General features: G+C 47.2%; 1 protein-coding gene across 7 annotated transcripts in view; it reads right to left on the reverse strand.

Annotated features, from left to right (window-relative positions):
- AP3S2 (adaptor related protein complex 3 subunit sigma 2) overlaps nucleotides 1-25,833 on the reverse strand; it is a 60,850-nt gene that overhangs the window by 25,160 nt on the left and 9,857 nt on the right. For 5 of the 7 annotated variants that reach the window (XM_051834275.3, XM_002721492.6, XM_089310715.1 and 2 more), the window contains exon 4: nucleotides 14,208-14,279. The exons of 1 other annotated variant lie outside the window; for it this stretch is intronic. In XM_051834275.3, the coding sequence (XP_051690235.1) occupies nucleotides 14,208-14,279 (72 nt within the window). Of the gene's footprint in view, nucleotides 1-4,597; nucleotides 7,057-14,207; nucleotides 14,280-25,833 lie in introns of those variants that run through there. One more of the 7 variants, XM_089310716.1, reaches the window with a different exon arrangement.

Raw genomic sequence — 25,833 nt, forward strand, 5'->3', positions numbered from 1 at the left:
CCCGGGCTAACTTGAGAACCCCAAAGTGGCTTTCGTGTCCGCCTTGGCCTGCCCCCCACGGCTTCAATTTCCCTAACATTTTTCTCTACCCGGTATGTTTCCCTAAGTTTTCTTCCAACAATATTCCTCCCTTATTTCTCCTGGCCTCTCCCCACAGTCCGCATCCGAGTCTGTTTGTTCTAGCTTTCACTTTCGCTTTCAACCTTAGAGATTTCTCCCAGCTTCCCCCCATAGTCCGTATCCGAATCTATGCCTAGGCTTTCAATAGCTTCTTCCGGCACCCTTTTCGTCCGGCTTTTCCCTAGGCTGTTTGCTAGTCTCTCCGATATTTTCCCTAGGCTGTTTGCTAGTTTCTCTCTCCGATATTTTCCCTAGTTCTTCCCGTTTCTTCCCTCCTAAGTTTCATATCCGTCCTAAGTTTCCTATCCGAGTCACGGCACCATTTTGTCGCTCCCCCTCTTCGTGGAGGAACGACACTAAGCCCTGCCTAGGCTTCATATCCGAGTCACGGCACCATTATGTCGCTCCCCCTCTTCGTGGAGGAGCAACACAGGACCCTGCGCTGTTCTTTCGTCTGCTCGGCCCTCCCCGGGTTTGCTGCTGGTTCTTCCCGGGTTGGCTACTATCCCTTCCACCTCCGTGGAAGGGCAGTTCCCCCTGGCCACATTCCCCACTTCCGCAGGGGAGCGGCACACCGCCGGCCGGTTCTCTGGGGGGCTGCACAGGTGTTCCTTCAGCTAGATGTTCCCCATAGATGTTCCCGGTGCATGCCGTTTCTCTCCTCCTTTATAGTCCTCCTCCGCCAATCCCAACTCGGCTGCCCACACGCCGAGTACGCTGCTCTCCTCCAATCAATAGCAAGTCCTACAGTTTATTAGTTGAACTGGAGGCAGCTGTGCGGAAGCTGTTTACTTCTCTCCCAGCGCCATATTGTGGGAGAGCAGATGCATAGAATAAGTCTTAATTCCAGTAACTCAGTCTAGTCCGGATTGCTCCCCACAGCAGCTGAACTTACTATGCCACAACATTAGGAGGTTTTAAAATTTTAATTTCTTAAGTCACCTTAAATTCATCTGGGAAGTACGTCCAAGGTGGGGTGGGCAAGTGACACAGTGGTTAACTCACTACTTAGGATGCCTGTATCCCTATCAGAGTGCCTCGTTCGAGTCCTAGGTATTCCACTTCTAATCCAGGTTCCTGTCAATGTGTACCCTGGGAAGCAGCAGATAATGGCTCAGATACCTGGGCCCCTGCCACCTACCTGAGAGACCTGGCTTTGGCTGGCCCGGCTCTTACTGTTGCCGACATTTGGGGACTTAACCTATGGATGGAAGATCTTTCTCCATCAGTCTCTCTGAGCCTTTCAAATAAAATGAACATTAAAAAAACAAAAATGAATGTCCAGTGTTCTGTTAGAGAAACTATAAAGCTGCTGCACAGTATGCCTTTTCCTAAACTAGGTTTCTTTCTTAGAAGGGTGTTCCTCTATTTCTCTAATACTAGAATTCCTAGGTTCCCTCCTATAAAGTGATACTGGATAAAAATATCAGCTCTAAGAGAATATTCTCTAAGAATCTTCTAAGAATATCCAAGAGAATAAATAAAAAAAAGTGGTAGCCATAGTATTATTCAAAACTATTTCAGGTTCTTCCCCTCCTGGATACCCTGTAGGACAGCACTTCCCTAGTTCCTGGGGCATAGACATGCGACTTACTTTGACCGAATGAAGTGAGTATTGGTGGGGTATGTCACTTTAAGAGCCAACACTGGAGTGCCCAGTGGAAACACCAGCTGAGGAGGACTTCCATCACCTCGGACCCCTAAGCGACTTCAGTAAGTGAAGACACCACAATGGCCACGTGGCATGAATGAGAGGGAACTTGTCAGCAGTGACTGGGATTTTGGAGTAACATATTACTGAGCCCACACTGCTTGGTACAAACATCAAGGCTGGCAGAGGATTTTTAACTAGGAATATCCAGAAATTTTCCCTCTTACCTCACAGTAGCCTATCCTCTTCCGCAATGTAAGAGTTAACAGCAACAGCACTATAGACTTCAATCTCAATGCCAACCTGTGAGGGCAGCTACAAACCAACTACCAAAGCAATCTGCAATTTGTTTATCTGAGACACAGGCAAGTAATACCACTGATAACAGGCCCTGCTCTTGATCACAATCTTGATAACCACTAGGTGTTATGGAAATGAATAGATATCAAACAGGTAGTTCTAAAGGTCAAATTTTGCTGTTTTGTGTACATAATGATCCTCCTGCTCTTACCTAGTAACAAACAATGACTAAACAAATTGAAGAGGTTCTCTGAATCTCAAGTAGCAGGCAAGCAATGAGACTACATCAAGGCAGTTTAAGTTCAAGTAAGGGGGGCAGGCCTCAGCCTACTTGTTAGGGCCGAGCACGCCACATGTGAGTGCCTAGGTTCAACCCACCTGCAGCTCCTGACTCCAGCCTCCTGCTAAGGCAGACCCTGGGAGGCAGAGGCGATGGCTCACCTAATGGGGTTTCTGTCATCCACACAGGACACCTGGATTGAGTTTCTGGCTCCCAGCTTTGGTCCCAGCCTAGGGGAGGCCTTACACCAACTGCAGACTTCTGGAGAGTGAACCACTGCGTGGAAGCTTTCCCTCTCTTTCTCTGTCCCTCAAGTAAATAATAAGTAAAAATAAATTTAAAGATTTTTCAAACAAAAGTTCATTTAAGAAAAGTGGGAGGTATTATAGAGATATTTTGTGTAGTTATGAGCAATCACAAATGTTGTTTTTTAAAGATAAACTACAGAGGTTTTAGACATTTAAAAAACTTACTATTGCTAATCTCTATCAATCATCCTGAGGGAGTAAGGTGTTGGCCTCTGAAAACTATTCTGCAGCCAATACCAAGGAAAGGAGACAGGAGATGGACAGTACCTGGCATCTCTGAGGACACTTTAAAAAAAAAAAAAAGATTTATTTATTATTTGAAAGGCAGAGGGGTCAGTGCCGTGGCTCACTTGGTTAATCCTCCGCCTGCGGTGCCGGCATCTCATATGGGTGCTGGGTTCTAGTCCCGGCTGCTCCTCTTCCAGTACAGCTCTCTGCTGTGGCCCGGGAAGGCAGTGGAGGATGGCCCAAGTGCTTGGGCGCCTGCACCCATGTGGGAGACCAGGAAGAAGCACCTGGCTCCTGGCTTCGGATCGGCGTAGCTCCGGCCGTAGCAGCCATTTAGGGGGTGAACCAACGGAAGGAAGACCTTTCTCTCTTTCTCTCTCACTGTCTAACTCTCTGTCAAATAAATAAAAATTATATATATATATATGGCAGAGATACAGAGGGAGAGAGACAGAGAGAGAGGTCTTCCATCTGCTGGTTCACTCCTCAAATGGTCACAATGGCTAGGGTTGGGCCAGGCTGAAGCCAGGAGCCAGAAGCGTCTTCTGGGTCTCCCAAGTGGGTGCAAGGGCCCAAGCACTTGGTCCATCTTCAATGCTTTCCCAGGCACATTAGCAGAGAGCAGGATTAGAAGTGGAGCAGCTAGGACTTGAACCGGCTCCCATTTGGGATGCTGGCGTCTCAGGTAGTAACTTACCCACTATGCCACAGCCGACCCCTGATGACACTACTGAACTGCTGTCTCCATTATCTTCTCACTCCACCCTGCAGGTGGTCTTTGCATATGTGAGAAAATGAATTTCCTCGCTGCTTAAGCAACAAATTAAAAAAAAAAAAAGTGGACACAAGATTCCTATCAGGCGACAGCAGAGGACCTGGGACACATGGACACAAGCCAGGCTGGCCTTGGCTCTTTGCTTCTCACTTAGATCCATCCAGACAGAGCCACAGAGGTGGCCAGGGGATGGTCAGAGATGCTAACCAGCACGTTTTACAAGAACACAAACTCAAACAGAATGTCTCCTTCTAGGCCAAAACTGCTCCTCCCTTCATCGAGAAAAACACACATCACGAACCCCTCACTCCTCCCTGCGTTTCTGGACACCCGCTTCAAGGTCATCAGGTTGTGGAAGGCATTAGTGAGCTTTGTTATCACAAACTGCTCCCCAGAGGGACACCTGAGAAACACAGTCCAACAGGGTGCTCACAGTTTGAATTCTGAACCTCAGCATTTCTCCATTTCAGCAGCCTACCCTTAGCAGACTGCAAATTCCACACGCCAGTTCTTCAGGTCAGGCCTCCCAGAAGCACAGGTTCCAGCTCTCCTGAGAGCCCCGTGCAGACGGAAATCTACAGACAGGCTGCGTAAATTGCTGCAATCCAGTCACTGAATTGACTCTGATGACCAAAAATTTAAAGCCCAACTGAATTTCACATCCAACTTTCCTGCTGACACTGGTGTCTCAGCAGCTCAGATCACCCACATTCCTGGGAGAGAATTCAATTCACCATAATTAACAGCAACACCCAGCTCACTACTCAGGAAGTTCAGTTAAGTTTAGGAATTTCTGAAAGCAAAGAGGAACCAACTAGCCCTGGAAGATAAGCACTAAATGGCTGAGACCACGTAATCAGACCTTGCTCAAGCCTCTAACAGTTTAAATCATGAACTACCGGGCTATGTTTGGGAAACTCCTCAAGGACACTCACCTGAAGACCATCCCACCCAGTTTGGCACAGTGCTAGAGCTGGGAAGGCATCCAAGGACAAACGCAAAGATAGGGAAAACGTAAAACTGGGGTTGAGTGCTTGGGGCAGGGACACCTGCATCCCGTATTAGTGCGCCTCGTGAGCCCTGGCTTCTTTACTTCCAACGGCTTCCTGCTAATGTGCACCTGGAGAGGCAGCAGACGATGGCTCCAGTAACTGGGTTCCTGCCACACACGGGGGGGTCCCAGGTGGGGTTTTCAGTTCCTGGCTTTGGCCTGGCCTACCCCTGGCTGGTGCACACACTTGGGGAGTGAAGAGTGGATGGGAGATCTCTGTCTGTCTCTACCTGCTTCTCTGCTTTTCAAATCAAATGAAAGTAAATTAAAAATGTAAACAAAAAAGAACAATGAGGTGCTATATTCATTACAAAATAGTGCTCTGTTGGACACTTGGGCCTTTTTTTTATTCTGTAACAAGGAATGTGGCAATAAGCCTCCCACAGAGCCTTTAAGTACTGGGTTCATTTCCCTTTAGGTTTAGGATAAATCCCTCAAAAGAGGATTGCTGGGTCAAAGGTTTTATGCATTTAAATCTGGGGCAGGTGTGCCTGGGTTTGAGTCCTTGCTCCGATCTTGAAGCCAGCTTTCTGCTAATGCACACGCTAGGAAGAAGCAGGTGATGGCTCAAGTACTTCAGTTCATTTCTTCCATATGATAATTTTTCTTCAGCCCTTAAAGATTATGCTCCTTGGGGCCAGCGTTGTGCCACAGTGGGTAAAGCCACTGCCTGCAGTGGCGGCATCCTGTATAGGTGTTAGTTCAAGTCCCAGCTGTTCCACTTCTGATCCAGCTCCCTGCTAATGCACCTGGCAAAGTGGCGGAGGATGACCCAGGTGCTTGGGCCCCTGCACCTACGTGGGACACCTGGAAGAAGCTTTTGGCTCCTGGCTTCAGCCTGGCCCAGCCCCGGCTGTGGCGGCCCTTTGAGAAGTGAGCCAGTGGATGAAAGATCTCTCTTTCTCTGTCTCTCCCTCTGTCTCTGTAACTCTGCCTTTCAAATAAATACAATAAATCTTTTTTTTCCCTAAAGATGATGCTCCTTACATTTGCTTTGTGGAGGCTACAGGGCTGCACCAGCAGGTCTAAATTGGGGTGGCAGGGCCCAGTCTCCTGGGTTTTCCAAGATGGATTTCTAACCATCTTGCTGTGAATGGCACAACTCACACACAAGAATGTGCTTCACAGACAGCTGGGGAAGCACACAAGCACCGAAAACACTCGCTTCAGAGAGGGCTGGCCCTGAAGAAACAGCAAGAAATTTAGGTGTTCGAAAGACATTCGAAAGAAATATCTTCAGGCAAGTGGGAAATAGTGGAATAGGACTCAGGCCATTCTGAAATACCAGAAGAGGCCACTGGGCCTAGAATTACCAGTTCAAGAACTACCTACCTAGATCATAGTTTAAATATGATAAATAGATGCTACCTATGACAGAAATATACAATGGAGAAGGAAGGAGACATGAGATAACACTGACAATTTACTGGTACGGAGTAGGAAGAGGGTAAGAGAAAAATCTGGAGTTCTATGAGACAGAAACAAGGGTGGAAAGGGATTAGAGTGACTAAGAGCATCAAGCTCTACAAAAACATCAAAGAAGGTGATGACCAGGGAATGGACACAAGACTTGGAAATCATCAGAGGATTCTGGGTTGGAGAGAAACACAAGTATTAGGGCTCCAGGAAAGGAACAGATTATGTAGAACTGAAAAATTTGGTGTGAATCATTTAGTCAACAAGTCCTGAATGAATGATGGAAATACAACTACAGTTGGAAGGGGCAGTAGAAGCACAGGAGGAGCTGCATTCTGGGAGAGACGGGGGCAGTCTGGAGATTTTCAGAGGCAGAGGGACACACAAGGTACTTCAGAAACTAGTTGAAGAAGCAAGATATTGTGTGTGTTAGGGAGAGACAAGAAGAAGACATAGCTCCAGAAACAGAATGGTACAAACCTTGTTAGGAGGAAAAGGAGAGGTGGTAAAGAAGAGACAAGCAGTGATAAAAACAGGATATTAACAAAAACAATTTAGAATGCTAAAAAAGTAGCTGTGAGGTTAAAAATAATTTGCCAGGCCAGCGCTGTGGTGCAGTTGGTAAAGCCGCTACCTGCAGTGCTGGCATCCCATATGGGCGCCGGTTCGAGTCCTGGCTGCTCTACTTCCAATCCAGATCTTTGCTTTGGCCTGGGAAAGCAGCAAAAGATGACCCAAGTTCTTGGAACCCTGCCACCTATGGGAGACCCGGAAGAAGCTCCTGGCTCCTGATCAGCCCAGCTCCAGCTGTTGCAGCCATCTGGGGAGTGAAGCCGCGGATGGAAGACCTCTCTCCTTCTCTCTCTGCCTCTGCCTCTCTGTAACTCTGCCTTTCAAATAAATACATCTAAAAAAAAAAAAAAGACAAAAGAAAAAGAAACAATTTGCCAAGGCAGGCATTTGGCACAGCAAATGTCCCTTGGGACACCTGCATCCCATACTGTAGTCCGTGGGTTTAAGTCTCAGCTCCACTTCCAATCCAGCTTCCTGCTAAAGTGCATCCTGAGAGGCACTAGATAATGGCTCAAATACTTGGGTCTTTGTCACCCACATGGGAGACCTGGAACATGGGAGATCTGCCTGGCTGAGCCTTGGTTGTGGGCATTTTGAAGACTGAACCAGCAGATGGGTGATCTCACTCTCTCTTCTCTCTGCCTTTCAAATAAACAATATTTAAAAGGGGGGAGGGGGACAGTCATTGTGGGATGTCTGCATCCCATATCAGAAGGTCAGTTTGAGCCTTGGCTACTCTGTTTGCAATTCCAGCTTCCTGCTAATGCTTCCTGGGAGGTAGCAGATGATGGCTCAAGTGCTTGGGCCCCTACCCCCAACCTGGGAGATGTGGCTGCATTCTGAGGTCCTGGCTTTGCCTTGGCCCAGCCCTGGCTGTCACTGGCATCTGGGGAGAACCAGCAGATGGAAGATTGATCTCTCTCTCCCTGATGCCCTGCCTTTCAAGAAGACAAAAATGAATGAATAAACATCAAAAGAAAGAAAGAATTTGCCGGGCAGCAGGAATTCAGTCATATCTGGTCTTCTCTACCAGATGTGCCTACTGCTCCAGGCACATCTGCTCAAGGGGATGGGCAGCTACCTGGGAATGTCCACTGCAGCTCCCAAACGCCCTGTGGCTTTCCTAAACGACAGGTGTTTCCGAGCTCAAGGTGGGGGTACTCTTCAATTTAGGGAGGACAGAGGTGGGGCTGGTGTGTGGCACAGAGGGCTGGGCCACCGCCCATGATGCCATTATCCCATGTGGGTGCTGGTGTGGGTGCCAGCTGCTTCACTTCAACCCAGCTCCCTGCTAATATACCTGGGAAAGCAATGGAACAGGGCCCAAGTGTTTGGGCCCTGCCACCCACATGTGAGACCTGGAGGAAGCTCCTGGCTCCTGGATTCAGCCTGGCCCAGCCTGGGCTACTGCAGCCATCTGGGTAGTAAACCAGCAGACGTAAGGTCTTCGCTAACTCTGCCTTTCAAATAAAATGAATAAATCTTTTTTTTTTTTTTTTTTTTGGATGGAGTTGAAGGCGACCTTTCTGTTGTCTGCTGACAGGTCTTTTGCCCATCTAAAAAGACCAGTTTTTACTACCAACGGCAGATGTACCAGATTTACAACTACTCCATGTGAGGGCAAAGGTGAGCTTCCTCCTGGCTGCCTGCCAGAGCCGTCCTCCGGAGGCGAGCAGGGTGGGCTCCGACTCCTCAGACCGCTGCCTCTCACCTCCCTCAGCAGACATGAGAAGTCACTCCTGACGCCACGTGAACGGCTGAGACAGTGAGCGACTGGAAAGGGAATGTGCAGGACAGCAGAATACTTTATGGCACTTATTTGAAGATGAATCACATGAGGAGGAGCAACCTGTTTATGGCTCCCTACTTCCCCTGCAAAGCCACGTCCCACGTTGTGGTGGGATTACTTCATTGCCTTTGCGGGTGTTCATAAAAAACATCAGAACCAGGAGGTAAAACTCGATTACCTCAGGAGATGGAGAAAAAAGCCTTGGATAACTTCTAACATGCTTTCATGGTTAAAAATTCCGAGATACTAGGAAAAGGGAAGAAACCTGTTTAACCTGATAAGAATATTTACAAAAAAAGTATAGCAAATGCTCCTATGTGCTTCACAGAACAGGGTGAAAGATGCCACTGGAGCCAGGAACAAGACAGATGCCACTGTCACCTCTACTGAACATGGAACTGGAGGTATGAGTCATCAGGGTGAGGGGAAACAGATAAACCAATCACTGATGGGAAAAACAATGGGTACAGTGTCTACAGATAAAATCAGATTTATTAACAGTTTAACACAATCTTTGGTTTCAACATCAACAAACAGAAATGTAATGACTTCCACAGTGATAGCAGTACTAAAAAAAAGATGAATTTAAATATCATCAGTAGGGGTGGGTGTTTGGCACAGGGTAGGGCCTGGCTGAATTCCTGACTCCTGGTTTCAGTTCCGGCCTAAGCCCCAGCTATTACAGGCGTTTGAGGAGTGAATCAGTAGATGGGAGAAGAAGAAAGTGGCTGGATCTTCTCTTTAACAGTTACAAACAACAGGACAGAGAATAGAAACAGACACATGCACACATGGGCTCTTAATCTGTGACCCAAGTTACGTGGAAGAGCAGCAGGGAAAGGAAGTGGGCTGGAAGCGCTAGACACCCTAGCTGTCTGTGCTGGCGGAAAGTGAAAGCAGACCCTACCAGATAAAAATGACAATCCAGGTGAGGTAGAGACTAAAAACTTTTAGTAGATACAGAGAACACTTCTATCACTTCAGGGAAGGAAAGATCATCCCATACACAAACACACACACACATACACATACAAATGACTTTTTATTTACTTGAAAGGCAGAGTTGCAAGAGAGAGGAGGAGAGACAGAGATCTTCCATCCACTGGTTCACTCCCGAAATGGCTGAAATGGCTGCAATGGCCAGGGCTGGGCCAGGCCAAAGCCAGGAGCCAGAAGCTTCTTCTAGGTCTCCCACGTGGGTACGGGTGCCCAAGCACTTGAGCCACCCTCTACTGCTATCCCAGGTGCAGTAGAAGAGAGCTGGATCCGAAGTAGAGCATCTGGGTCTTGAATTGTCGCCCATATGGGATGGGATGCCGGCATTGCAGGCGGAGGCTTAATTGGCTATGCCACAATGCCAGCCCCAGGAAAGATTTTTTGAACAAGACCTGTTTTTTTTTTTTTTTTTTTTTTTTTTTTTTTAAGGATTTATTTATTTATTTGAAAGGCAGAGTTGCAGAGAGAGAGAGGTCTTCCATCCCCTGGTTCACTCCCCAAATGGCTGCAATGGCAGGACCTGGACGGATCCGAAGCCAGCAGCCTGGAGCTTCTTCCAGGTCTCCCACACGGGTGCAGAGGCCCAAGCACTTGGGCCATCTTCTACTGCTATCCCAGGCCATAGCAGAGAGCTGGATGAGAACTGGAGCAGTTGGGATTCAAACTGGCATCCATATGGGATGCCAGCAGTACAGGCAGTGGCTTTACACGCTATGCTACAGCTCTGGCCCCAAGAGACTCATTTTTCTGAGTAACCAAAAGAATGACAACCAGAGCACAGGGAAGTACACTGCACACACTCAGTGCATCTCAGACTGAGATCTAAATTCTGCATCAGTCAGGACACGTCGGGTCAACCTGCAGTTCAGCACCTCAACAACTTTCCCTCTCATGCTGCACATGTCCACTGTGGGGCCGTTAGGGAGCCTCTGTATCCGCACTCCCACAACCGCCACAGCAGAAGAAAAGACAATCTGTGTACTGGCTATTAAACTTCTACTTAAAAGGCTCTGTCACTCATACTTCGTTGGCTAAGGCAAGTCACAGGACTATACCTAATTTCAAGAGGAGGTGGAAGTATAATTCTTCCATGTGTCCTGAGGAGAAAACACGGGAACTACTTGGTTAACAGTACTACTACGCACCACACTGAGCACATGGATTCCTGGTGAAGATATGGAGCAATGGAAACATTCACCCCTACAGTGAGAGTAAAAACTGACACAACCACTCTGGAAAAGGCTGGCGATATCTAACACAGTGGCTGGCATGGTGGCCTGGTCAGGACCCACATCAGGCCTGGGGTCTCAGGTCTGTGTGCTGGTGCTGTTGGCCACTGATGCCCGTGTGCTTCCACTTCTGCTTCCCACGGGCCCCCTCTATGACCCAGCAACTCCTCTATAAAAGTGTTCCAAGGGACAGGGACAACATCTACAATGGCATTTTCAAGAATACCTATGGCAACATGTTTCATAATAACCCCAAACTCAAAATGAAGCCAATCCATAGAACTGATACATAAATGGTGGCATATTCACATAATGGAATCGTATGCAGCAATACATTTAAATCCCGCGGGGTGATGCCCCACCAGGCAAGAGAAGAAGACACCGAGCAGTGTAAGTGAGGATTCTGCAAGCCAACTTGGGAGCACACTCCGGGCTGCCCAGACGATGAGCCAGCTTGGCCTGGAAACATTCCCCCTTCTTGCAGTGGGAGGAGCTCACCCACACTCAACTTCCCACAGGACCTACAACTGCCTCCTCCCAGCCATCAGTCCACAGGGTCCCCCTCCCATCCCAGCGTGCAGGATTTAGGCAGCTGGCATTCCCAGACAACTTCTATACACGGCTGGCAATCACAAGCACGCGGGCTGGTGTCCCAGCACTTTGTGTCTCTCTCAGCCTACCAGAGAGCACTGGGGGAGGGGCAGGGAGGAGTCACAAGAGCCCGAATACACCTCTCCAAGCGGACAGAAGGAAGATCTCAGCAATGCGTGCCTCTTCTTCTTTTTTTTTTTTTTTTAAGATTTATTTTATTTATTTGAAAGACACAGTTACAGAGAGAGGTAGAGACACAGAGAGAGGTCTTCCATCCGCTGTTCACTCCCCAGATGGCCCCAATGGCTGGAGCTGTGCCGATCCAAAGCCAGAAGCCAGGAGCTTCTCCTGGGCCTCCCACGTGGGTGCAGGGGCCCAAGGACTTGGGTCATCTTCCACTGCTATCCCAGGCCACAGCAGAGAGCTGGATTGGAAGAGGAGCAGCTGGAATAGAACCAGTGCCCATATGGGATGCCAGCACTTCAGGCCAGGGTTTTAACCCGCTGTGCCAAAGTGCTGGCCTCGCATCTTCTCTTGCTTAAAAATGCCTGCTCTCCCAGTAAAATCCGACCCTTAATCTATGTGCCATGTTGAGAAGTTAAAGGGGTCCAGTTTGCACACCAGAAGGTAACCCCAAAGGTAGCACCTTGTATATAATAATAATAATAATAATAATAATAATAATAAAAACCATTTAGCTCTCCCCACAGCTTCTGACACACCATCCAGACTGAGGAAGACCCAGAAACTTCACAGCCCTATGAGGCATGGCACAGCCACTTGGGTAAGCACGTGGGGCACCAGGCTAATGCTGGTAGCCAGCATTGCTACAGGATCAACTTCAGTAAATACCACCCTGGTTACTTTGGGAAAGCTGGTGTGAGATGTTACCACTTACAGAGGAACCAGCTGTCAGCCGTGATAAGCTGTGGCCCTGTGCAGTGAGCAGACACAAGGTAAATGCCAACAAAACCCACGGGAGCTGCTCCCTCATGAGGTGGTGCGCGTGGGCTCCTGCAACCTTCTGCCGAAGGGAAAGCTCCCAGAGCAGCCCATCTTTGTGAAGCCAGCTCCTTCGGAAGGAGGGCTGAGAAGATTAAGGGCATGGCGGGTGGGTGGCGAGAGCCTGTGTCTTTGGAGGGCTGAAGCCTCACGGTTCATTAAATGTTAATAAACCCCCCCACCAAAAAAAAAAAAGTTTAAAAATAACCACCATGCAGACAGTGCTGTGGCCTGGCAGGTTAAGCCACTGCCTGCAGGGATAGCATCCCTTATGGGTGCTGGTTCAAGTCCTGGCTGCTCCATTTCCCATCCAGCTCTCTGCTAATGCACCTGGGAAAGCAATGAAGATGGTCCAAGTGCTTGGGCCCCTGCATCCACAGGGGAGACCTGGATGAAGCTCCTGGCTCCTGGCTTTGGTCTGACCCAACCCCCACCATTGCAGTCATTTGGAGAGTGAACCAGTGGATGGAAGACTTCTCTTTCTCTCTCTGCCTCTGCCTCTCCCACTCTGTAAATCCACCTTTCAAATAAATAAATAAATACATTTTTTAAAAATAACAACCATAAGGCCTACGGAAGACACACCTCTACTCCCCTAATATTCTAAGTCTCTTTATATTCACCTGTTTTTCTCACCAGTACAGAGGGAACTACGTTTTAACCATGGCTCTCTTGGACAGGAATCCCAGGAGAAAGGTACCTTTAACAACTGACAAACACAAAATAACTCTCAAGTGCCTGCTAAGAGATTTCGGAAGTTTCCAAGCTCCTTTCATAGGAAAGTGAGTGACCACCTCAGAAGCAGCCGTGAACCCTGGGAGCCTTGGGAGGCTGTCAGGGAGTCTGAGTGTCTAAAGAAGGCTCAACCTCTAAGATTCCCCAGGCTGCCAATGCAGTCACACAGCCAAGCCAGAGGTCGAGAGAGAAAACTACCCTCTATTCCAACAGCCGAACTCAAGAACACACTCACTGCATTAGCATGCAACGTGGGATATGCACCCTTCGACACAGGCAACTGAGACTGAGGGTCCCGCTGGAAAACAAGAAAGCCCTCTGGATGGCTGTGCCAGCAGCAACAGATCTAAAAGCTCCTGACTCATCACAATGGAAACACAGATCAGTAAAGGGCCAGGGCTTAGCAACTGCAGCAGCTCCCTAAAACTCCCATTTCCCTGCAAGGGCCGTGGACCACAGCAACCACAGTCATGTGAGAAAACCAGGACCAAGCAAATCCAAGATACATTAGTCCTCATCTGTGCCAGCACTGGGGACAGCAAGTATGCCCAGCCAAATAAGATACATGTGGCCATCCTTAGCCCCTTGCTGCGTTAATTTCACACGTGGGGACACGGGTCATGCCACAGTTACGCCAGCAAAACAGATCTGAGGGCACCTGCTTGGGACCGTTCCGATTCCTCCCTGACGGTCTGCTTTCCTACGGTGCATCGCTTGGCCTCATGTGACCTTACAGATGTCTTAGTACCGCTATGACTCTTGCAAGGGCACATACCCTACTAATTAAAGCAAAGTCCCCAGGTCATGATTATGCCAAAGCTTCACTATCAATGCCTGTGAACCTCATTCTATAATCAACATAAAACTATTTATATCTCACCTTTGGCCAAGTAGTCACTTACTCTACTGTCATCATTGCCCAATTTAAGAAGTCTTTCCGTGAACAGAATAATCATGACATAGGCCCAGGAATAATCTCTATGTTGAAACTATTAACAGATCTGAGCCATCTCTGTCGCAACTATTAAACTTAATGATTAAACAAAATAGATTTGAGGACTGTATCTGCAAAAAGTCAAAGAAAGAATATGAGGGTGTAGAGGGGGCCAGAGATGCCCTGGACTCTTAGTCTGCCAGGAATCCTGGTTCGGAATGACACATACCTTATCCATATGGAAGATCAAATCCAATTCACACACATTTTCAAAACATTTATCCAGGGTTTCCACAAAAACCTACGAAACAGGAAGACATGGATAAAGAAGAGAGAAATGGGAACATATTCATGGCTTCATGTCACATTTGAAAGTAAAGGTCAAAGTCACGACACTAATTAATTTAGGGTAAATCTCAAAAAAAAGAGAGGGGAGAAAAAAACAAAATCAAAACACAAACCCTACCCCAGCATTAGCTGATCACTGTACTTACACCAACACAGAGGGTATGGTCCAGGACAGAAAGCCTTGGTTTTAGTACAGCAACCCAGTCAGCAGGGATGTGTGGTTTCCTGCCCTTGCTTCATAAGGCACCAATTTATACCCAACAACAAATCAAAATACCAACTCCATAAACACTATGACTTTTCCTCAAGCCTCAATGTACACGTCTAAAAAATTTAGTATACTTGAAAATTACATTAGTTTTATCTTCTCAATTTCAGTTAACATATTCACACAAATACACTTAATTTATACATTTACAAATTTTTTTTAAAAAATATTTATTTATTTATTTGAAAAGCACAGTTATAGACAAAGAGAAGGAGAGACAGAGAGAGAAACCTTCCATCCGCTGGTTCCCTCCCCAAATGGCTGCAACAGCCAGAGCTGAGCTGATCCGAAGTCAGGAGCCAGGAGCTTCCTCTGGGTCTCCCACATGGGTGCAGGGATCCACTTCTGCTGCCGTCTCAGTCACATTAGCAGGGAGCTGGATCAGAAGTGGAGCAGCCAGGAATTGAACTGGTGCTCATATGGGGATGCTGGCACTGCAGGGGGCGGCTTAATCTGCTACACCACAGCACCGACCCCAATTTTAACTTTTTAATAATGTAACAGAAAAGTGCACAAACCATAAGGGTTCAGTTGGATGACTTTTCAGGCTGAACACATAACTCCCATCCAGGTATCGCCCTGTTTTGTTTTCTCCCTCAGAGAATGGCCTCCTATCCACAGCCCTGTCAGGACTAGCATCAATTGTTCAGTACTGCATGAAAACAGTCTGACCAGAGGCCTGCAAGTGACCTGGACCAAGGACACCCTTCTCCTGTAGTACCAGAGGGGGGAACACAGGTAAGCTGCCCTGCGGCAGCTGCCAGGACACCACTAGCTATGGGGACCATCACACACTACTGGAGCCAGCCCAGCTCTGCAGCATGTAAACAAACGGCTGTTCCACCCAGCGCTGGAGCAGGTGCTTTCCTGGGGGATTCTGGTATCAGAACACAAGGGGGCCGGCGCCGCGGCTCACTAGGCTAATCCTCCGCCTAGCGGCGCCGGCACACCGGGTTCTAGTCCCGGTTGGGGCGCCGGATTCTGTCCCGGTTGCCCCTCTTCCAGGCCAGCCCTCTGCTGTGGCCAGGGAGTGCAGTGGAGGATGGCCCAGGTGCTTGGGCCCTGCACCCCATGGGAGACCAGGAAAAGCACCTGGCTCCTGGCTCCTGCCATCGGATCAGCGCGGTGCGCCGGCCGCAGCGCGCCGGCGGCGGCGGCCATTGGAGGGTGAACCAACGGCAAAGGAAGACCTTTCTCTCTGTCTCTCTCTCTCACTGTCCACTCTGCCTGTCAAAAAAAAAAAAAAAAAAAAAAAAAAAAAAAAAAAGAAAAAAGAAAAAAAAAAAAAAAGAACACAAGGGCGGAAGGCAGAGTGCACCGCTGGGACTGACCAAGACAGGTTCAGTGTTCCACAGCTTCGAACCACTTTGGAAAACCATTTGATGTGATGTGTTCATACTCCATGACCTGGCAATTGTGCACCTAGACCCATACCTAACAGAAATGCACACACACACACACACACACGTATGCCAAAAACTAACCCAAGCATTGCTGACAGTATTATTCCTAATTCTTTCCCTGCAAGATAACAGTTAAATACGGGCCTGTCTGCAATCGCTGTGCTGGGTCCGTGGTGAACCCCTATAACGCAGCAGCTGATGCCCTTCATTTCTGGGAAATTTTACCAAATTATTTTGCTGAGAACTTCCTCCCTTCCACACCCCTAATCAATCTTTCTGGAGCTGCTTCTATTAGGGCACTGAATCGCCTTCTACTGTCTTACTGTTTCTCTCCCACTTTTCCACTGAACTTGATCTTTCAGTCCTTTAACTGAGGCAAGTGTGTGTTGCCACTTCCCCTCCGGTGTTTCCTTTCTAAGAGACCATTTTGTTCTCTGAGTATTCTCTGTTTGGTGTCCATTTACTTAATCCTTATTCCTCTGTGGTTTAAGGACTGGTTTTGTTGTGTTTCTGTTGTTATTGTTGTTTTAGTGTTTTCTGTTTATCTCTTCTAAGTTGCTTCTTACTGTTTGCCACTTTGTTCCACGTTAGGGATCCTCCTCAGTTATCTGACAACCCTTGTTGTTTTTTCATTCGTATTAATAAAAGGCTGAGCAGAGAGTGCTATAATCATGGCTATTTGTTAGGGACTCCCCAGATTTCTAAACTTTCTTTCCCCTTGGCTTGGTCAGACTCCCTAGGGAAATCTTAGACTGTCCTGCCTGGAGAGTAAAGGCCTAGCTGCCAGAAATTTGGGAGCTGAGTGGGGGGAAAAGGTGGGAGAGTCAGAATTTGACATCAAATTAGAATGCACACATTCATCAGTCCTGACTCACACAATTAGCTGTACCTTGTGTTCCTCAAACCAGAGACAGAATCTTTTATCCTCTACAGAGAATACCTCTGGCCCTGGGACCAGCCCTGTGGTGCCAGCATCCCATATGGGTGCCAGTTCTAGTCCTGGTTGCTCCTCTTCCAATCCAGCTCTCTGCTGTGGCTTGAGAAAGCAGTAGAAGATGGCTCAAGTGTGGGACCCTGCACCCGCATGAGAGACCCAGAGGAAGCTCCTGGCTCCTGGCTTCAGATCAGCTCAGCTCTGGCCGTTGCGACCATTTGGGGAATGAACTAGTGGATGGGAGAACTTTCTCCCTGTCTCTCCCTCTCACTGTAAATAAATAAATAGATATTTATTCTACTTCTCAAATAAATAAATAGATAAAATCTTAAAAAAAAAAAAAAAAACACACCTCTAGCCTTGTGTTAGGGGAAGGGCAACTGCCCAAAGAACTGAAACCGGGGAAAGGACTTTTGGATCTAACTGGTCTCAGACAGCTTTCTCTGCCCACTCCATACCCACACCCCAGAGGGACTCCACACTGCCAGTTCTGTGCATTTTGAGGGTTCTGTGGTGTGGATCAGGTTGACTGTCAGAATTCCCCACTGCTGGCCTGGGATGTGGCTTCCTCAGGCTTGCCAAGTCCACTACCAGGCATTCACATTCTTTGCTGCTTTCAAAACATTTGTGGATATTATCTCCTTTCCTGTTCTGTCCTCTCTGTGTATACGCTTTCTTTTTACTTCATTGTCTGTAGTTTTTTTTTTTTTAAAGATTTATTTTATTTATTTGAAAGAGGTATATCTCATCTGCTGGTTCACTCCCCAAATGGTTACAATGGCAGGGACTGGGTCAGGCCAAAACAGGAGCCAGGAGCTTCATACAGGCCTCCTACATGGGTACAGGGGCCCAAGCACTTGGGCCATCCTCTGCTGCTTTCCCAGATGCATTAACGGGAAGCTGGATGGGAAGCGAAGGAGCCAGACCTTGAACTGACACCCATATAGGGTATCAGTGTTGCAGAAAACAGCTTAACCCCTTACACCACAATGCTGGCCCCCATTTTCTATAGTTATAAGGGAAGAAAATGAATTAAGAAGTGTGGAAGTCTCCGATATGATTTTTTAAAAAGATTTATTTATTTATTTGAAAGGCAGACTTACAGAGAGAGGGGGAGAGACACAGGGAGAAAGATATCATCCTTCCGCTGGTTAATTCCCCAAATGGCCACAATGACAGGCTAGGCAAGACGGAAGCCAGGAGCCAGAACTTCTTCCGGGTCTCCTGCATGGGTGCAGGGCCCCAAGCACTTGGGCCATTTCTGCTGCTTTCCCAGGCATATTAGCAGTGAGCTGCATGGGAAGTGGAGTAGCTGAGACTTGAACCAGCACTCACATGGGATGCTGCTATCACAGCAGTGGGCTTAAGCTACTGCACCACACAGCTGGCTCTTCCAATAAGATTTTTTTGAATGAAACTTGAAGTCTGAAGTTCTTATAGGGGGAAGCTTGGGATGCCACATTCCACATGGAAGTGCCTGGTTTGAATTCTGGCTACTCTGCTTCCAATCCAGCTTCCTGCTAATGTGTACCCTGGGAGGCAACACGTGATGGCTCAAATACCTGGGTCCCTGCCACTCACGTGAAGACCGGGATTGAGTTAACTAGCTTTGGCCTGGGCTAATCCTGGCTGTTGTAATCATTTGAGGAGGGAACCAGAAGATGGAAGAGCTCTCTCTGTCTCTTTGTCCTTTAAACAGAATAAAAATAAATGAAAAAAAAAATTAAGTTCTTATAGAAGATGAAACATAAGAGCATATTTTTAAAAGCTTTATTTATTTGAAAGATACAGTTATATATAAAGAGGGAGACAGAGAGAGATCTTCACCTACTGATTCATTTGTCAAACGCCGAAAACAGCCAGGGCTGGGCCAGGCCAAAGCCAGGAGCAAGGAATTTCATCCAGGTCTCCGATGTGGGTAGCAGAGGCTCAAGTACTTGTGCCATCTTCTGCTGCTTTTCCAAGCCTATTAGCAGGAACAGAATGGAAGTGGAGCAGCTGGGGCTCAAACCGGTGCTCATATGGGATGCTGGCATTTTAGGGTGGCAGCTTAACCCACTATGCCACAATGCTTGCTCCATGAGAGAATATTATGCAAAGAAAATTTGGGAAAACAGTGATAGTGGTGTGGTGTAGAAGGTTAAGCCTCCACCTGTGATGCCAGCATCCTATATGGGTGCCAGTTTGAGTCCTGGATACTCCACTTTTGATCCAGCTCCCTGCTAATGCCTGGTAAACAGAAGAAGATGGCCCAATTGCTTGGGACCCTGCACCCATGTGGGAGACCCAGAAGAAGCTCTTGGCTCCTGGCTTCAGCCTGGCTCAGACCCAGCTACTGTGCTTATTTGGGGAGTGAACCAGAGGATGAAAGATTGATATCCCTGTCCCTTTCTCTCTTCTTCTTCCTCTGTATCTCTGCCCTTCAAATAAATAAAAATAAATCTAAAAAAAACAGCAATAATATACAAGTTAAAAGGAATTCAATTTTTTAAAGGTGATATTTTAAGTCATTTGAGAATAGATGCATAGTACTGATATTCAATAAATACCAACACTATAAACAGTGCTGAGACAGTATTGGACAAACTGCTATCCTTGGGGGGGGGGGGTGGAATAAAGTTACCTATCTCAATGAAGACATTAAGATATATTATAGATACTAATGAGATAAATGTAGGAAACAAACTGAAACATTGGCAGACTCACTGCCTGCTACCCAGGTCTCCTGATGGAGCAACTGAGTCAGGGGCTGCTGGAATTCTTGAAATCGGGAAGCCTGGACCCTGAACTGTGATGCTGAGAGCACAGGGGAAGGCTCTCACACTCTGGAGCAGGGACCAGCATTGTGGTGGAGCAGGTTAAGACACCATTTGCAGCACCAGCATCCCAACCACCGTGCTGGTTCCAGTCTCGGCTACCCCACTTCTCATCTACGTTCCCAATAATGTACCTGGGAATGCCGCAAGAGACAGCCCAAATACTTGGGTTCCTGCCACCCACATGGGAGACCAGAATGGAGTTCCTGGGTCCTAACTTCGCCTGGCCCAGAGCTGGCTGCTGCAGCCATTTGGGGAGTAAACCAGCAGATGGAAGATCTCTGTCTCTCCTTCTCTATCATTCTTTCAAATAAATAATTAAATCTAAAACAAACAAACAACTCTGCAGTAGCACTGACCCAAGGTTGATTTCATTAGAGAGGACTAATGAAATGAGGACTGGCTTCTCAGGTAGGCCAGGGATGCAAGACAAGGCAGACTAGTCCAAGATAGAAGTCTAGAAAATGAGCAGTTAGATACAGCAGTTTCTCCTAGAGCCTGAAGACATTTATCATTCAAGGTCATGATCAAAGTCAAGAGAAAGAAAAGGAAAGTCAGAAGATGAAGGGGCCAGCGCCGTGGCTCAATAGGCAAATCCTCCGCCTGTGGTGCTGGCACACCAGGTTCTAGTCCCGGTCGGGGCGCCGGATTCTGTCCCAGTTGCTCCTCTTCCAGGCCAGCTCTCTGCTATGGCCAGGGAGTGCAGTGGAGGATGGCCCAAGTGCTTGGGCCCTGCACCCCATGGGAGACCAGGAAAAGCACCTGGCTCCTGGCTTCAGATCAGCGCAGTGTGCCAGCTGCAGCGGCCATTGGGGGTGAACCAACGGCAAAGGAAGACCTTTCTCTCTGTTTCTCTCTCTCACTGTCCACTCTGCCTGTCAAAAAGTGAAAAAAAAAAAAAAAGAAAGAAAAAAGAAAAAAAGAAAAATGAAGGGAGAAAATGCAGGAGGTGGAAAAAGCAGCAAAGAGAATGTAAATGGACAAACACCCTGAGCTGATGACACTGCAGACTCAGATAGGAAAATAACAAGTCTGCATCGTCCTAAGGCAAGACATGGTTCCAAAAATAAATCCCCTAAGAAACAAATCTGAGGAACATAATTACAAAGAAAATTCCTCCGAAAATGGTGGGAGCAGATACAGAGAGTCATCAAGAAGCGGAAGTCACATACGACACCATCTTGCGAAAGGCAGCATCACGGTACAGAGTGGAAGAGGCAGGAGAACTGATCCAGACGGAGGAAAAGAAAACTAAGTCTCATCTCGCTCCTGCTCAGCATCAGGATGTGGGCACGGGGGCAGAAGCAGCAGCCGTGCAAGGCACAGAGGCTGAGACGGGAAGAAAAGCGTCAAGAACCTGAAAGGTTTTGTAGACGCCAAAGCCGGATTTCAGCCCAGCTCCCTTCAGAGGCAGACACAGCATTGGATCAGGAGCAGCTTTAACGAGGAGGTTGGAGAGGGCAACGAAACAACCAGGACGTTGAGACACAAAAACAAGAAACCACTACAGTTACTGGAGATTCTGCTCTCGATGCTGCCACCCTGTTGGCATCGGGAATGCAAGTCACTCCTGAGACAGCCGCAGCAGCCCAAGGGTCAGCCCTGCAAGCCACAGCGTTGGCAGAGATGAAGTAGCTGAACCTAGCTATTATGACCCCGCAGTTGTGCCTCCAGTGTAATCTGATGAACAAGAGAAAAAAAGGAAAATGCTTTGGCAAGGAAAGAACAGTGGGGACTAATCCCAGTCTGCTGAAATATGAAATAAGATGCACTTTGAAAACAAGGACCAAAACATCACATACAGGAAACCAGTGGGCAGTAAGGGGGAAGACGGAGCTGGGTGTTACAGGCTGCTGAAGCAACAGGACGAGTGGGAAGTCAGCACAGGGTGAACTGGCAAAATCACACAGCACGCACAGGGCAGCAGGAGGGGTCTCACATCCTCAACGTGAGGACTGGATGCAGTCTGGAAAAGATCGGACTTAACGTCTGGGAGCGTCCACCCTTGTTCTGATGTCACCTCCTTGTATGGGGTCGCACCAAGTTCTCTTCCCTTATTTTTAATTGTAGTAAAATGCACACAATCATTTTTAAGTGTCCAGCTCAGTGGAATTTAACACACTCATAATGCTGTGCAACTATCCCCACCATTAATGTCCATAACTCTATCTGTCTTGTAAGACTGGAACTCTGTACTCATTTGTATCAGCCTTAATTTATTGAAAAGTTAGATTTCTTCATAAATATCAGATCTGACCTGTTGGTATACTAATCGGTTAAATTCGTTTCCATTAAACCTGATAGGACTATAGAAGGACATGTATTTTTTAGTTTCAAAAGTCTACTTTTCAAACACACAAAAGCTGGAAGTAGGATAAAATCTCAAAAGTAGATTTTCAGTGTCTGCTCTTGACTTTTATACGTGGTCGGTGTGTACATGCGCTGGGAGGCTGACTAGTGAGAGCCAGCGTTGTGGTGCAGAGGGTTAAGCCACTATTTGAGATGCCAGCATCCTACATCAGAACACGGGCTCCAGTCCTGACTGCTCTGCTTCTAATTCAGCTTCCTGCTAATGTGCCTGGGAAGGCAGCAGATGATGGCTCAAGTGCTTGGGTCTCCTCCATCCACGTCGGAGACCTGGATGGAATTTCTGGCTCCTGGCTTCAGCAGGGCCCAGTCCAGGCTGTAGCAGTGATTCTGCGAGTGAACTAGTGAATGGAAGATCTGACCCCACCTTTCTGTTGTTCTGCCTTTCACATAGATAGAAAAATAAAAGACCTAATAGTGAGAGCTAGAGGTTGATGGTTAAGAAGCCGACTCAGAGCCAGTGCCCCACAGCGGGGTGCCTGAGCTGGATGCCCCACTCTGGCTACTCAGTTGAGCCTCCTGCTAGTGCAGACCCTAGGAAGCAGTGGTCATGGCTCAGGTGACGGCACTGATGACACCCAGGTGGGAGACCTGGATTGAGTTCCCGACTTTGGTCCCCAGCCAAGCTCAGGGCTGTTGTGGGCGTTTGGGAAGTAAACCAGCAGGTGTAAGCTTTTGCTCTTTCTCTCTCTCTATGCCTCTAAAATAAAAATAAAAAAAAAAAAAAAAAGAAGAAGAAGAAGAAGAGGAAGAAGAAGAATAAGAATTACCTCTAGGGAAGGGAGTAGTGTATGAGACAGAGGGCTAAATGATGTGGGGTGGGGAAGATTTTTCCATTCTACTTAATAAACTCACTCTGTGAATGTCATACAGCAAGAATGTATTCATCCATGTACTACTTGTATAATTTCAAAAACTCAAAACCAAGCAACATATTTGAAATTTCAGAAACAGGCTTAAATTTATACAGAAATTTAAGTTAAACTAGGAGTAGCAAAAAAATAGACTGAATATCTTACAACTACTATTGGAAAAAGTAGACAATGATATGAAAAGAAAGTACTTAGTTCCACAGCTTGGTATATATTGAAATGAATCTGATTTGTGTTGGGGCACAGTGAGTTAAGCCACCTCCTGTAATGTTGGTATCCCATATGGGCACTGGTTTGAGTCTTGGCTGCTCCACTTCTGATCCAGCTCTCTGCTATGGCCTGGGAAAGCAGTAGAAGATGGCCCAAGTGCTTGGGCCCCTGCACCCACATGGGAGACCTAGCAGAAACTTCTGGCCCCTGGCTTTGGATCAGTGCAGCTCCAGCCGTTGCAGTAAACTGGGGAGTGAACCAGCAGATGGAAGACCTCTCTCTCTCTCCCTCTCTGCCACTCCTTCTCTCTCTGTGTAACTCTGACTTTCAAAAAAATAAATAAATCTTTAAAAAAAAAAAAAAAGAAATGAAAATCCTGGAAACTGAATGAATAAATGTAAATACACAATTAGATTTAAAAAAGCTTAATATCCTAAAACTTCATAATAACCATGAGATACTAAGATATTTTGAATAAAAACAAAATATTTAACTCAAAAGAATAAATGAATAAATTGAGAGAAATGCTATTTTTAATTCACTGCTCATTCTAAATCCAACAGGAACATCTGAGACCTTTACAAACTATTCAGAAACATATGCAGATGTACACATGGTTATAAATATTAGAGCACATACTGAACAAGAACCGCACTGCAAGAGAATTGCTGGTCTTACAAGGTATGTAGCTATGTTAAAACAGTAACCAAATGATGCAAAACGAATGCATAAAGCAAAATATATCTTTGGGGCTAGTGTTGTGGAGTGGCGAGTAAAGCCACTGCCTGCAACACTGGCATTCCATATGCACACTGGTTCAAGACCCAGCTGCCCCATTTCTGATCCTGCTCCCTGTTAATGTGCCTGACAAAGCAACAGAGGATGGCCCAAGTGCTTGAGCCCCTGCACCCATGAGGAGACCTGGATGAAGCCCCTGGCTCCTGGCTTCAGCCTGGCCCAGCTGGCCATTGCAGCCTCTTAGAGAGTGAACCAACAGATGGACCTCTGTCTCTCCTTCTCTCTGTGTAACTCTGACTTTCAAATGAATAAATCGATTTTTCTTATACAAGGAAGAAAACCATAACTCGGTGAAGAAACTGAAGTGTTAAAACAAAACCCTACAATGAGTTAGGTGTTCATTCAGCCAACAGATAATGAGTGATTATTACCCACTGGCCACTTTCTGTCAGTTTGTATTCTGGGTGTGGGAAGAACAAGAAAGCAAGTAAGATCATTCTTACTGTCCTAGGTGCTCTGAAGGAGGTAAACAGGGGTTACTACAGAGACAGTGCCCAGCAAGTCTCTAAGAATGAACGAAGCTGGCACTGTGGCACAGCAGGTAAAGCCGCCACCTGCCACACCAGCGTCCCATTTGTTGCCAGTTCAAGTTCAAGCTGCTCCACTTCTGTGGAGCACCTCCCTGCTAACATTCTAGGAAAAGCAGTGGAAGATGGGCCAAGTGCTTGAGCCCCTAGACCCAGGTAGGACCCAGACGAAGCTTCATCTGGGTCCCAGGCTGCTGTGGCAACTTGGGTAATGAACCAGTAGATGGAAGATTTTAACTCTGTCTCTCCCTCTCTCTCTGTAACTCTGACACTCAAATATATATATATATATATATATATATATATATATATATATATATATATATAAAAACAGAATGAACATGGAGCGGACATGGATGATGAAAAGAAGTCACTCTTAGAGCTGAAGAGTAAAGGAGCCCAGATCAGGGCACTGGCAGGCAGAACAAGTGCAGAGGCCCGGAGGCAAAGACGCACTTGTGTTTGAAGAACGATAAGGAGGAGGAGCAAGGTGCAGGGAAGAGTGTGTGTGGTGACACCAGGTGGAGCCAGAGGAGCCAGATCACATGGACCTTGTAGGCTACTAAAGTTTCTTCAATGGGGGTGGGGGTAAAAAATGGATTATTTACACTTAACAGCTTAAAAAAATTAGGTTGGAAAAAAATTCAATTTAAAGTAAACTCAAAATACACTGAGAATTATCTTATCATTTTTTTTTTTTTTTTTTTTTTGACAGGCAGAGTGGACAGTGAGAGAGAGAGACAGAGAGAAAGGTCTTCCTTTTGCCATTGGTTCACCCTCCAATGGCCGCTGCAGCCGGCGCACTGCGCTGATCCGATGGCAGGAGCCAGGAGCCAGGTGCTTTTCCTGGTCTCCCATGGGGTGCAGGGCCCAAGCACCTGGGCCATCCTCCACTGCACTCCCTGGCCACAGCAGAGGGCTGGCCTGGAAGAGGGGCAACCGGGACAGAATCCGGCACCCCGACCGGGACTAGAACCCGGTGTGCCGGCGCCGCTAGGCGGAGGATTAGCCTAGTGAGCCGCGGCGCCGGCCTCTTATCATTGATTTTTAAGGCAAATCATTATTTTATGTGTGAACCAGGCAGACAATGCCGTCAATCACACTCCTAAGAAGACACGCACTGTAACATACATCCTGACTTAAAGTCATGCAAGTGTGATGACATGTCTGTTACAGAATAGATAAAGCTGGACCCAGTCTACACTGGACAAGTGGCTTGATTATGTTACAGAAGGCTGACATGGCCAAGAACACTGTAAACTCACATGTAAAAAGTAGGCATTATATAAGCAAAAATTCAGACACTTGTGAG

Source organism: Oryctolagus cuniculus, chromosome 12 (assembly GCF_051225735.1).
Source record: "Oryctolagus cuniculus isolate XC-2025 breed Fujian yellow rabbit chromosome 12, ASM5122573v1, whole genome shotgun sequence".
Taxonomy (NCBI): Eukaryota; Metazoa; Chordata; class Mammalia; order Lagomorpha; family Leporidae; genus Oryctolagus; species Oryctolagus cuniculus.